The sequence below is a fragment of the Pomacea canaliculata genome, linkage group LG7 (assembly GCF_003073045.1).
Source record: "Pomacea canaliculata isolate SZHN2017 linkage group LG7, ASM307304v1, whole genome shotgun sequence".
NCBI classification, from domain to species: Eukaryota; Metazoa; Mollusca; class Gastropoda; order Architaenioglossa; family Ampullariidae; genus Pomacea; species Pomacea canaliculata.
In genome coordinates, this window is record NC_037596.1 from 14,888,086 (window position 1) to 14,903,173 (window position 15,088).

At 34.4% G+C, this 15,088-nt stretch overlaps 1 protein-coding gene across 1 annotated transcript; it reads left to right on the plus strand.

Moving 5' to 3' along the window:
- Positions 1-7,149: 7,149 nt before the first annotated feature.
- On the plus strand, positions 7,150-14,924 carry LOC112568307. The gene is made up of 7 exons (XM_025245548.1): positions 7,150-9,198; positions 9,512-9,859; positions 10,666-10,947; positions 11,560-11,859; positions 13,450-13,584; positions 13,770-13,822; positions 14,348-14,924. Exons 1-7 carry the CDS (start codon positions 9,021-9,023, stop codon positions 14,504-14,506), a joined length of 1,455 nt encoding a protein of 484 aa, XP_025101333.1. The 5' UTR covers positions 7,150-9,020; the 3' UTR covers positions 14,507-14,924.
- Positions 14,925-15,088: the final 164 nt, after the last annotated feature.

Below are 15,088 nucleotides of genomic sequence, written 5' to 3' on the forward strand. Positions count from 1 at the left end.
ATTTTTTTCGTTTGTAAGATCTCTTGTTTTCCATTTCATTATAATCTTGAGCCTTTAACTACAAATCTTTTTTTAAGTTAATATTTACCACAAATTTCATAGGGCAAAAACAACTCTACCGTTGTCTTTTTGTTTGCAGAATGACTTGAAAGGTGAACAGTACCTGCTTAATTTCATTTGCACTGATGTCTTAGAAGCCCTTCCCAAAATGGGTAGGTGATTTATGGAAATATTGTTTGCTTAGGTAAGCGACTTGTACTGGTCCAGAAACCTCCAAACACGCTGTTTTAGAGCTCTATATCTAATAAAATATAAACATATTCAATGTTAAAAGGAAGAGAATTTGGCTAAAGATGTGGAGGATGTTAGGCTGTAATTTTTTCTTCAGTTATAGTTGTTGTTATCGCTTCTTCGATGCTAAATGTTTCAGTATTAAAAGGATTTTCAGCAGGAATTGTCCGACTGTATGAGTGCGGTACAATGTTACTTAGACAAGCTATGATATTTGTTGACATAATTGTTATTTTGTGCACACTGTTACTCCACTCATCATTCTGACCACAGACTGTCTGGTCTCGACTTACGGAAACAAGATACTCAGAACAGGCTAGCGACCTTCTCAGTCACTGTACTACATACTTGCTTCGAGGTAAACTTTATCTTGATATTTTCTGAAAATATTTAAGTTTCATTCAATAAATTGAGCTAAATAATTTAATTATTATTTCTCGCTTTTTATATTCATAATAAATTGCTTGTGTTGAGCTAACCATTTAGTGAGATAAAGGTTCAAACACTGTAGATGGCATTTTTGTTAGAAAGTCTTTATTGCTGTATGATCAGGTTCCAAGATTATATCAGCAAACTGCACGGTGATAACTGTCAAAGACAAAGAAGTGAGTGACAGTTTGTGAAAAGGTTGTATACATAGTAAAGACAGATCTACGAGAGAATTTTCGTAGTATCGTCCCATTCGTCTTTACGAACCAAAATTTATAATCTGACAACGTTATTTGGATCATCGAATATTTCTTCCAAAACTGGACAACATCTTTTGCTTCATTCTTCTGGTAATATTAGCTAAAGGTAAGTATAGCGAAAGTTTTGTTTTATATTTTTATTAATAACAGGGACGACAAATAGACATAACTTATCTATAATCATTTTTTCTGTAAATTTGTAGCATGTTTAAAATATATGTAAAATTTTCAAGTTACAAGAAAAGCACCCAATCATCTAAACAATATTTTTGACATTGTAGGAGACCATTGATGAGTATTAATCAATTAAAGAAGTGATATAAGCTAATCTGTAAATGGTTTTGATATTCACATGAAGAAATAGTTTGTGTGCTTTATTAAAATATTAACTATCGTTAGTACTAAACATACTGCTAAATATCGGACCGAAGACGTGACTTAAGTAGCCGACTCCTATAAATCCATGGCTCCTTTAATTAAGTAATAAAAATATATTATTGTTAAAGATGTGCCAAACATGTGTTTCAAACCTATTTCAGGTAAAAGTCTGGTTAAAAAAAAGAGTAACTCCCATCACAGATTTGCTGCTCCTTTAATGTAATTTTATAAGTATATGTTTTGCTTAAAATATTTTACAGGAGATACAGCATGTTTTGCACCAGATGGACAAAACCTACAATGCAAATTTCCGGAAAATATCAACATCACAAGAAAAGATTTCGTAGTCTATTTTTATCCTACGGGTGGTGATGGTGACGGTAACTTAAAAATTATTTCTGTTTTTTTTCTGTTTCCTTTGGATATATTTCAGTAAGCACGTTTTCACCAAAAGTAACAAACAAAACAAAAACATGTCAGTTTGGATGAGGTGTGTTTGTGCATGTGTTTGGGTGGGGTGGTAAAAACAAATAATAAATGACAAATTTTTATTACCAAGGTAAATAGAACAGATTAGAAATGATTATTTTTTTACTTCTAACCCTGAAATGCCATGATTAAAGGTTTATGCTTTTACTTATACTTGCTTAGTAATGTTCATAAAAAAGGAGCAGCCTTTAATTTTACATTTTACACTGAAACTGTTCAGAGAAGCTGGTTGACTGTGCATGGCTTGAGGATCAACTTCACTGCATCAAGCAAGATGGTTTTGACTGCAAGCAGCCTGTGTCCACAACTGCTGATATCAGTATTCCCACACGATTTGTAACGAGAGCAGGAAATTACAAATGCATACCTGACGGCTATAAGCCTGATGATATAAAAATCTGTAATTTTACTGGAAGTCAAGGTAAGCTTAAGGTGTACTGATAATTATTTTCTTTTCAACATGAATGCTATAAAATACTAATCGCACATAAAATGCATTTGTGGGTGAAGGACAACGAATATACGTGAAATAAGGAACAGATAAATAAATAAGGGAAGACAACTAAAACGTTGAGAGATATATTAACAATAATTTTCTGTCTACAGTGGAACCTCGGTTAGCGAACGCCTCGGATAGCGAATTTTTCGGTTAACGAACAAAAATTTCGCTAAAAATTTGTCTCGGATAGCGAACAAAATTTCGGATAACGACAAAAAATTTCGTTAAAATTTGTCTCCGATAGCGAACAAAATTTCGGATAACGAACAGCCACGTGAACCACACGTGACCGACCAGCATGTAATCATTCGCGCTCGAGACAGTTACGATCAGTCGTTCCTTACCTGTGCGCATCCTTCTTATTTAGTGATTGTTGTGCTTTATTTTAATAAGATAATCCTCAATCATGGCTCCAAAGAAGATTAAGAGCAATTAATAGTAGTGAGGTAATGACAAGGACGCGGCCAACAAATGAATTGAAAAGGAAATGATTTCAAAGTATGAAGGTGGCATGCGTCTGTCGGATATGTGATGTCGTCTTACCGAAGAGTTTTACAAAAAAGGCAGAGAAGCAGACACTGGACAAGTTTTTTTCTTCAACTCAAAGCTACAGAAAAGGGAAGTCTCCCGATTTTATAATGTCACGTGTGCTCATGGAGAGGGGATTCAAAGCAGTAATTCCACTCCTTCCTCCCCACACCTGTTTCCAACCACGCCGTCAAAACGGCAAGTTTTCTGTTTAAATGCTTTCGTTAATGTTTTTATGTTTATTTAACTCCATTTATATTGCATTATAACTGTTCTCATTAAAACAAATACCTATATATATACAGCCTGTAACTTTCAAATAGCGAGTCAACAGGGGCTGGGAACCAATTAAATCTATTTCCTTTATTTCTTATGGAAAAAATTGTTTCGGATAACGAACATTTCGGTTAACGAACAGCTTTCCAGAACGGATTAAGTTCGTTAACCGAGGTTCCACTGTACTTGCATTTTGTAACAGGTTATCACCAGCTTCTTTAACCATTTGTTGCTTTGTCAATGCGGAGAGGAGTATGCCATCATTTGGTAACTGTAGTCTACATCCCACACATTCGTGTTGCTTTTCCTTGCATTCTGTGCAAGATCGAGTGGTCACCATATGAGGCTGTGAATCGTTGTAAAAACACCAACTCTTTCTTGTCCATCCATGTTATAACCCTTGTGCTGTTTTCTTTTTTAAAAAGCAGCGTTTCCTCTCTCTCATGGTCTATATTAGTATGGCCTTTTGGAAGGCCAGCTCTGATGAGTCTGAAATTTTCTACAAGACAAGGATCATCGAAAAGCAGGCCTTGTACCAATGTGGACAAGAATGATAACTGTCCACATAAAGACAGTAACCCATGAACATTAGCGGCTGAATGAATCTGTGTTCTACATTTTAAGCCTTGTTGCTGAACTCGAGTTGATAGTACGTAACCTCGAAGTGGCTCACGATCAAAGGAAATCAATTTTGGTTAATGATTTGGTAAAAAAATATTTGGTTAACAATTCCCTTTAGTTAATTAAAAAAAACAAAGAAAAAGAAAGAAAATATTGAGATAGTTCCTTTTGCACTCAGACTGATGTCAATTAGTCCGACTAGTGTTTTCCTGAGTGGACTTTTTAAAAGTTTGTATTGACAGTCTGTTAATTTATACCTTGTAAACTGATTCTAAAAAAAAACACGATTGGAAACAAACTTTTTGACTTGCAGATGACAAATGTTTTTCGGCTTGTGATGTAAATTCTGAGGACAAATTTCAAGTGAATGTGACGTGCAAATTTCCTCTCAGCATAGAAAGCTTTGCTGTCAAGGAAAAAACGAGTAAGGTTAAGTTCTTCGTGAAACTTTGATAACATGTTATTCATTCACATTACTGATATCTTTCTGGTATATATGTGAAAAACTTTTGGTAAGTACGTGTATGTGAGTATTTGCGGTTGGGTATAAATGCCTCTTCATCTGTGTGCGCCTGCATTAGAAAGGTACGGAAGTATTATAGATACTCTTATGTAGGTATATTTGTAAGAGTTTATTTTAGCATCATATACCTAGGTATATCTGATAGCACGCATTGTAAGAGCGAGCAGGTATTTACACACACAAAGCTTTGTTCGTTCGCCATTTGTACTATGACTTGGAGAAAAGTAATTTTACTAATGAATTCAGAACAATGAACTAAACAATTACAGTGAAATTTAATTTATTTGTTTCGTTCTACAGCTGTCGTTGCCAAGTACTCAAAATCTAGTTGCCTGGGAACTAGCAAATGTCGCTATTATGGTGATAATGACAGCCATGGTAGTGTCTTCACCGTCATGCTAGACGCCCCATCTCTTGAGCACGACGAGTTCTCTTGTGTCCCGGAAACACCTAACCTTCAGCTTCGAGTGGAAGCGTGTAAACTGAGAAACGTCATTCCAATTCAAAGTAAGACGATTCCGAAGTTCATTGTTAGAGACTGAGACTATATAATGTATATATTGTATATATATATCTTGGAGTCTCTTTGTCTCTCTTTCCTATCCTGATCTATTGCAGTCGTTATTTGAGGTGACTTTGCTACTATGCAGTTAATTGCGCCAAGAACCATTTCATCATAAATATTTACTTTCTTTTAAGCCCCAGCTTTGATAGCTCTTGCTGTGGTTTTACCTCTTCTCTGCCTCGCTATGGTAGTAATGGTCGCTCTGCTACTCCGAAGACAACGGTAAGACATAATTTACAGTAAGAAAACAAATACTGTCAACAAAAATGACAAACATTTCATGTCACATACATGGGAATTCTTCGCAAGTAGTTTTAATTTGGGGTTGTTGATTGTTGATTTGCAACCGCCATATTTGTTTGTCTAGACACTATGATTTATAACAGTTTTCTAAAACATTTGAATGCATGTCATGTTGTATAAAGAAGTAATTAATTCTTTATCTTTTTAAGTGCAGGTTATAATAGGTCAACGTTCAATTTAGAAACTGTTCCTTTAGAGCTTAATGTTTGATTCTAAATGCATTTATTTGAACAACTAATTTTAATTTTTGTTTTTTAGCAGAAAAGCAAAATGTGCAAAGAATTATGAAAAAGGAAACCCACTCGAGAATCTAAAAGCTTTGATATCAGACCAGTTACCGATCAATGATGAGAAATGTTTTGAGCAAGACAAACCTGTAACTGTATTCGAGTCCAGAAGCTTGATATCGAGAGCTACGTATCCGGACTGTACAGTGGATGATGACATAATCATTCATGGCAGCAGCAACAACGGTATAGATTATATCCAAGAGCTGTTGAGGAATGATAAAAAAGGGTAATGTACCACTCAATTCGGCAGCAATGCTTTGATTTTGCCCCAATCAGTGTTAACTTGTAGAATCAATAATGAGAAAGAGAAAAGATGCATCAATGTTTCAGCGTCTAAATATCCTGTCCTGGATGGACCACTTGATGGTTGTAAGAACTCCTTAAACATGCAGAATGATGATGGCGGCAGCTTTGCAAACTTCAGTTTGAAACCCACAAAGACAACTGTTAACTGGGAAGATATTTGGAGTGAGACTCCTTGTAGATATCTCCATTGCTGAACAATATTTTGACAAGTGGTTTGATTTCTCTTTCTCTCTCTCTCTCTCTCTCTCTCTCTCTCTCTCTCTCTCTCACACACACACATACACTTGATTTTATAATTTCGTATTATCAATCCTTTGGATGTCAGAGCCTTTTCCTGTTGTTTGTGATAACTGTGCTTTTCGCCATTCTTTATACATACCTCATATTGTTTCACAAATGTCACGAGTACTTCATAGACAACTGACTGCAGTACACTTTTAAAGCTAAAATTGAAGGAAAGCTTGGAGAAGCCATAATTGTGAATTTTGCCTATAACTTGTTGACCTGTTTTATATTTTAAGTCTGGCTCTAGATTATTATTTGAGATGTATCGAAAAGTTTTTTCAGGAATATGTTTAATCTTGTATTTCATTGGGGTTTTAGGAATGTGATGTAGTCTGTTTTTTATCATTTGGGTTTGCATTGTGTTCTATTGTATTGATTAAGCGATGAAAATGATGTTTTTAAAAGTACTTTTCCTGTTGGTACTTTTTGTATTTTTAAGTGTATGTTTTGCTTGTCTTCAAATCTGCTTTTACACTCAAGATTAATGTTACTGATGTGAATGTTAATATGAGACAGAACTCTGTATCTTAACTAGTACCAATATGTGTACCATAAAATACTAATTAGATGCCTTGCTTCAATGATCGATGTATCCCCTCTCGACTAATTTATTTAGAAGTTTCCGTATATTAGGATTAGTAATCTTCCTAAAAATGTTACCAATCACATGACAATGTCAATATCTATGTTTATTTTTTGAGTCAAATTGTAATTAAATAAATTAAGTATTCTGCCATTTTACGACAAAAAAAAAAATAAAAAAAAAATAAAAAAAAAGAGAGAAAGTAAAACATAGCTTTAGAATGTTGATTTATTTTTTTTATTTCACTTTGTATTGCTATATGAGCTTGTGACAAAAATTCTGCTATGGCATACAGTCGGACTTTGCTTACAATATTTTTTTCTTGAATCTATAACCACATCAATGAATGAATAAAGGTTTGAGGAGATAGTATGATAATACTGGCCTTTTATGTGCTGTTTGTATGTTTTGTGTGTTTATACATATGATAACGCATTGACTGTTTACAGACACAAGAACCTGATGAGCAGTTATTTGCTTAACTACATATATGGACACTTCATGCCACATACTTTCCACAAATATAATAATACAGCGGACGTCCATAGAAATCATGGACTTTACCAAAATAACAATCCCAATATTCAGAAAAAAACTGGAAAAAGCTGCAATAACTACGACAACACTACACAATCATATTGGCAACCTCAGGCAAACGAGCTTTGACAAAGGTACGGAACTTCGTACTAATAGCTACTTATAAGTCTTTGAGCGATCGACACACACCCACTTCCCCTAACATGAACAGGTCTTTTCGGACAGCGACTGCTCTTAAGTACGTAAGTCTCCAGTTTTATTTAGATGCTTTGCCCATTGTCTTGACTACTGGACCGAGTTGACGACTGAGCTCAGAGTCCGCTGCCACACAAGTTTTGGGCCTGGCACGCGCCGTCGGAAGGTTACCTGTCCCTCTTACACCATCAGCACCGTAATTCTTGGCATCATGCTTCCGTCAGTAAGTCAGTCGTCAGTTGACCAGCACCTGTCATTGGGGGATGGATTGGATAGATTTGGAAGCTGATAGGACCCTCCACTCTTGTCTATTGTGGGCGATAGTAAGCAGGCCCTGTGCAGGAAGAACAGTCCAGCCTTTGACCTTCGTAAGAAAGTTCTTCCTCTGACCACTGCGGCGTCGACCACCCTCCAAGGTGCCTTCAGTGATATTCTTCAACAGGGTGTCGTGCCGTGTAACATGGACAAAGAACATCTTATTTCACCTGAGTGTTAGAAGAAGAAATTCCTGGTGTCCTACTTGTGTGACAATCTTGTCTGTAGGTTTACTATTTAGAATATGGTTGTTTTGAAGTATGTTGACATCATACTCCAGCTGGAAGTTGTACAGGTGTTTGCAAAGATCACATTTACATAAACTGTGTAATGAAATCGCGTTTGTTCAACCAGTTGCTGGAATTTAAGCAATCTCACCTTCAGACTCAGTACGCGTTTTATAATTGTTTCTGAAATGCAGAAGAAACGTAGATTGTCTCTCCATTAGTAATTTTCTAGCTAATCAAACTTAACATCACATTATTCTCTATGCTGTCTAGTCTAAGCCGCATATTAACGAGTGCAGATGAAGGGTTGTTTACGATTTTCATAAGAGTAAACACTCATCTGGCTTTGATTTTAAGTAAAAAAAAGTCTTCCTACAAGCATCAAGAGTGGATTTAATCCCCATCTTCTGTACTTCAAACCTTTCATCAAAAGCTATTCTAACGCCGGGATCCATTTCCTGTTCTGTAAGATGTAAGCAGTCTTCTGAACTCACTTGAACTGGCTGAATTTGAATGTCAAGCTTTGTTTTGTTTAATATTACTACCAAGAAATACACGCAATGTTTTTCAGAATAAAAAAGAGCATAAACGTGCACACAATTTTTGTTAACTCTTTGATTAAACTCAAGAAGTAGAATACAAATCAAAGCAAAGAAAACTTTATTGGTGGTGAAAGGAAGTCCAAGAGAGAAATTCTTCTTTTGCTTACAAGCCCAATCACATATACAAACAAAATAATCATTTAACAGTCCTAGACCTCAAAGACACGTCTTATCATGGTGAGTTTGTGTTCACCTCCCCTTTGTGTGTGTGTAGGTATGTGTGTTAGAGTGAAAGAAAGAGAGAATTAATTGGATTCTTTATTGACTCACCATAGCTCAAGAGAGGAGAGAGAAAAAAAGATTCAGTAAGAGAAAGCTATATATCTGTATGCTAATCGATCCCCATTTTTTAAATATGCAAATTAAATGTTTGTATTCAATCACGGAGTATTTAAAAAAAGTTGTATCATATTCATATATCGCTTTTCAGGTCTGGGTAGTGCGGATAACTGAAGGTTTTTTTTTTATGTTTTCCGTGCTGTACAAACTGAAAGTAGTGTGAACTTTAAGCCGTCTGTATGAAACTGAGAAGTTTCCCTATGGGTAGGCGTGACATTCAAAATTTTCATATTAAATGTCGTACTCTTCAGATTGAGATTAAGTTGGAGAGAGATGAAGGATGTGTCATGGCTATACTCGGCAAACTGCTGCGTTTTTTATTTCTACTTTTCTTCCCATCAAGTGTGATTTTAAATTGTGAGTCAATTTGAAATATGATAAAACAAGTTGAACGAGTTAAAACATATTAAATATTTATTTGAGGAAACAGATATTTTATTTTGTTTCATTAAACTTTATTTAGTCTTTTATAGAATCTACATATACGTTACTAAATACCACAATTATTTTTAGTTGCAAATATCTAGACGATATTCACATTCAAGTATACATAATGCACATTCAAACTGTGAGCATTTTGAAAATATTACTAAGCTAGTGCGCATGTAGGGTCGATGTCGAACTATTTTTATTCAATATAATCACAAATGTAATGTAATTTTTATTGCAGGTACTATAACAGAAACAACTAAAACTCAATTGGAACACATCAAAAGCAAAGAAAATGTAAACATCAATCTCACTCTCCAGCTCACATCGGAGTACAAAAGAACATCATTTGTAATCGAAGTAAGGTTATGTGAGGCTGGAAAATTCCAAAGTGTTTGCAGGTGCCGATGGGTTAACAAGAATAATGGTATTTGTAAAAACCAAACAAGTGTTTCAGTCTGTAAAGCCGACAACTCAGAAGTGAATCAGTCGCTGCAACTTAAACGGACATACAGCGATGTCGTATGGGAGCTTCTAGAAGAAAAGTTCACTCCAGTTGTACTGAAGCACACCAAACTGCAAGTTATCTGTAAGCGTACTTTCATTGATGCTGATGAAAAAAAGTTAATAACATTATTTTTTTTTGTTAGCGAGCTACATTGTTGTACCATTTCAGAGTAAAACTTATGAAAACGTGTCTCTCTATGCTTTCTAAGTCCTCTAATCCAAGGTTTCGGATTAATTCTTTTATCTTTCATCAATACATATGAATTGGTTTTACTTCTATGTTGTTCTAGTGTGATTCTTTGTATGAATTATGTATATACTGTTCACTATTATTTCATGTTAGTACAATAATCAATAGTATTATGTTTGATAGTTTTAACAGATTAAGTGAGATCATCTAATTATAGCATAAAGGCAAACAAGAAATGGAAATAAATATTCACAATCTTTACTGCTAAGTAGTAAATTTTTTTACAAAGCTAACAGTAAAAATATATTTACCCTCGCTCTATTTTAGCAGTAATTAAAATTTATCAATCTCATATTATCAACTTTTCTTACTATTCTCCCACTTAAAGTACTAATGCTGGCCTAATAGTTTTAAGCCAAATGTTTGTCGCTCGAGAAACTAGTACGTTTAAAGAAAATGCGTATGTAAGGCTCTCATATATATGTATATAAAAGAAAGAACTACAGCAAGATAAAAATGATTCAGGATCTTTCCTTCATTAAACCTCTTTTTGACAAAATCATCATCAACATATTAAGATAATAATGTTTAGCTGATATTGTGATGTGTTTGCGAATGAAAGTGATAACATTTCGATTAGAATTTCTTTTTAGATGCGGTAGATAAACGCATCGTATATACACTTTGTTCTAATGCAGACCCACCACAAATCACAGACATGACTGTGAATGGACTTCGTGTAAATGGAACGTATACAATTAACCATGACCAGAGTGTTAAAATTGCCTGTTTCTACGTTAACGGAAACCCTCCAGTTATCATCCGTATGACGAACGCCAGTGGACACACAATGAGTTCTACACAAGAAGGTTCACTTACCACAAGTTTTAGAAAAGTTCAATGCAACGAGGCCTGGCCGACCATCAGGTGTGAGGCGCCTGGTTCTGAGCTGAACAGATCAGTGGTCATCCTTGTGAGATGTGAGTTGTTTTCTGTTTAGCATGTTTAGCTAGGCAGTAAGATTAGTAAGAGAGGAATCAAAATATAAAGCCCTATATAGTCACAACACTTTCATTATGTCGGCGATACTGTTTCTGTACAACAATATCTAAAAGAGATTTAGTCCACCTGGCGTAGTCGCAGTCATATAGCACCTGTAAGAAATTGTAAGTGTTATCATCGAGCACGGTTCAGGTTTATGTTAAATTGACTAAAGTTTAGAAATGTGTGTGTACTTTCGTTATTTGTCTATTCACCACTGATGTAACTAAAACTCTAATTTGTGCCTTTGTGCTATCCATGATGGACTATTGTAATTCTCCTTTAACTGGAATTCCCAAGTATCTTTATGACAGACATCAAAGGATCCAGAATAACGCTGCTCGTCTCGTCTGTAGACCATCTAGATGTGAACATATATCAACTATCAGATCATCTAGATAATATTTTACACCGTCTAGACTACGAACTTTCCAATCTGACGACTACGAATGTGACTACGCGCGGTGGCTTAATCTCTCTATATTATATTTAAAAACTACTGCTTCCCAAACTCCTTTTCATTATAGTAATGATCATTGACATGTTTTCAGGTGCACCACAACTGTCTTGTTTGTCGACCCAAGGCATAGACTTAGCCAAAGTTTTAAAAGACGGCTTGACACTATGTCTGAAACACTACACAGACAGTATCAAAAACTGTTCGTTGACCAAGATTGACCCACCACGTACAACTAAAGAAGTCACGTGTCACTTAAAGGGAAATGCACCGGACTTTAACTTGACCATCCCATCCACTGCAGAATCTTGGTTTAGCGAAGGGAATTGGACCCTTACTGTTAGAAGTGAGCAGGGAGAAGGGAACCTTACCTTCAAATTAGTCAATGATACAGGTTAGTGCATGCCAGCTTCATGTTAATTTTTACAACTTTATGCCTGTTACTAAAAATACCCATTGAATATTAGAGGATTACATAGATGGAAAGGTTTAGGTTTGAACAAAATTAAATCCTGTTTCCAGATTTTATTCTACAAGTTCACTCAATGTGGATACTATCATCCACTTATTAATGATAAAAATATCAAGGTACCATTCATTTAGGTTAAATTATACTTACACTAAACATGACAAATCTTTGACTTTGTACAAAATCTTAAAATCGTATAACAGAAATTAAAAACAAACATCCAATAAATTAAAGAAAAATAGATAACGTATATGAATTTTTTTTATAAATATTGTAGATTAATGAAAAATAATATATGAAATAAAAACCTTCTACGGGATGCATAATTTATAAGTTGAATATATAAAAAGAAGTAAACAAGCAGAAAACTGTTTAGCATGCAAGTAAATCATTGGGTCCAAAACATGCAAAATGTATGCAGATGATGACCAGTATATTTTCTTCATTAAAAAAAAATTATAGTGACTACACAGCAATTAAGAGGTCAAACTGGATAATGACTTTTTGTTTGACTTTATGCGGCTTTATCTTCGAGTGTTTTCCACTGACAACAGCCACAACAACAAATTCTCAAAATAAAGAATAAAGGAAAACTGTGGTGACAGTGACATTACTATAATTGGAAGTGACCCTATTTATTACTTTATGGTTTCAGTAATGTCTATTGTGCAGTTGATGGATCACAGAAATCTATTTTTGAACAAGGTATTGAGTTTTTGATAGGGATGGAATATTCATAATAAATTTCTATGCAGTTCTAAAAATCAATAGATTGCAGATTTAACATTATCTGGATTAAACCTTGACTCCTGTCTGAGACATTCAATCCTGTTACACGAATGGGTGCAAAGGTAAGAATGAACTGTACAGGACTTACAGCACATTGCAACGATCTTTGAGTGCCCACCACAATACACTTGGCCAAGTAATCACCAGCATATGATTACTTATTAACTTCTTTTATCTAATGACTTTATGGCTTTTGCATCATTGAAAGTAGGAGCAACCAAACACAGTGGTGAGGAAGAATCATTCAGGTAAGTGAACGCCTAAAGAGTTAGTTATTTTTATTATTCTCATAGCTTACTACTGTATAGGAAGTCACACCAAGGGAAATAGTCAACTGTATGTTTTAATAATATGAAAAACAGATTACATGGAATAATATGAAAAATAGATTATGCCTGCATGTGCTTGGATTGGAGAATTATATTTCTGATAGATCTTGAATGTCTCTTGTCTTGGTTATTATCAAACAAACAAGTCTCACATACTTTTCCACCAGCGCCGACTTAATAACCACTGTGTTTGTTTTTCGTTGTGAATTAATCCTAGAAAAATCTAGTATGCATTTATGGCTTGCATCATAACCAGCTATTAAAACTTTTAACATGCATTGGCCTTTGAAGAAGTTCTTTGGTTGTGAATGTTTCTAATTTATGAAAGAAAACAAAGGAAACAGTTAAGACTAATAACTTTGCTAAACTTTTAAAGAAGAACAAACTTGTTTTACAGAAACAAGTGTGATCAAATCAGAAGACAGACCAAGAAATCCTCTTATAATACCCATGTGCCTTCTGAGCATCACAATCATCATTGCCACTATCTGCATCTTTTTCATCATAAAAAGTGCTAAACAGCGTGGAAATGGTATTGTCTTGAATATAATTTTAAATTTAAGATATGAAGTATCAACATATAAAACATTTTTGTTTCACTGTGCAGAAGTTTTTTTTTACTCTTAAAATTTTTTTCTTATATACACATTCATACATACATGTATGTATATGTATATGTGAGCAAATTTTTCATGTAACATTTTAAATGCTGTTTAGGTAACAGAAGGAATGGTCATCCTGCTGCTGTTGGTTGTTCTAAAGAATATGAGGTTACAATGTTTTCTGTTTGAATTACATCTTAGGTCATCTCTTACTAAATAATTATAAGAACAACACTAAAGATATAGTCCCACATCATAACAAAGGCCAGAATATGTTAAAGTTACACACTTGAGTGCAAGGTAACTATTTCAAAGGCTTAACCTGTATATGCTAACTTCATAAAATGTCATATTGTACATAGACTAGACTTTAATCCATTAATTAAAAATGACATCACTTCTTAAGATGAAGTTGATGGTACACTGACGTCATTTTTACTTTTTAACTTTAAAATTTTTTTCACTATATGCTTTCTGTGCAGCTAATGAACAAGGTGGTTGTGTGTATGTAAAGCACTATGAGTCTAGCTGATGCTGTTTAAATTGTATTATTATTATTATTTTTAAAAATCTATAGCAGGTATAACAAAAATTAAATAATAAGAAATATAGTGGTTCAATGGAGAGGAAGTAATAATGGATGAAGTAGTGAGCTACTTAATACTCCCTTATGACCATTTCTTTTTCTTGCAGCGCCACACATCGTCAAATCGTTGTAATGCGGATGGGTTGATATACGGAGAACTAACTTTTGCTGACAGAACAACATCGGATGTTATCATCGGCTCCTTACCGAATACACAATATGCACAGATCAGCTTCACAGCTGGTATCCAGCCATTGCATGATTAAATGTAGATACTATATCAGAAGGACGTTTGGTAACTGATGTTATGTTATGGTATATTTAATGGACAATAAGGTCTCTGAATGTATTTGATTATCAAAAACTATATGCATATCAAACTAAGAAAGTCACATTTTCATCAGTGTCTGTAGGAGTGTATAAACATGCAACAAAAACTTGTTTTATTAAACGTTTGTGGAAAATCTAATTGTTAGGTGAATGTCAGGAGAACTTCTTGATAAATAAAATAAAGAAATTCCCAACTGCTGTGAGATTTTCATGTTTTCCTCAGAAAATTTTAAGACTAATGAGATAATTAGATATCTTTTTATCAAATATTATGCTTACAGATATTGTTGTGGGTTTGAGTACTTATATACATCAACTAATACAATTTTACTTAAAAAAAATGATAGATTTTAAAACCCTGTACATAATAAATTACTCTACAAAGGCAGTGCAAAGCTGATATTATCATCTCTGTCATAAATTTTAATCTCTATGCACCATGTTTTGTTCTTAGTGCACTCTTAAAATGCAGTTTGTGGCAGAGGTTACAAATAAAGTTTAATTTGCTGTCGGGATGC

Coding starts and splice junctions, on each gene's coding strand:
- LOC112568307 (XM_025245548.1), top strand. CDS start 9,021: ATGAAACTGAGAAGTTTCCCTATGGGTAGGCGTGACATTCAAAATTTT. Junction 9,860..10,665: donor CACCAAACTGCAAGTTATCT/GTAAGCGTACTT, acceptor GTTCTAATGCAG/ACCCACCACAAATCACAGAC. Junction 13,823..14,347: donor GTTGTTCTAAAGAATATGAG/GTTACAATGTTT, acceptor TTTTTCTTGCAG/CGCCACACATCGTCAAATCG.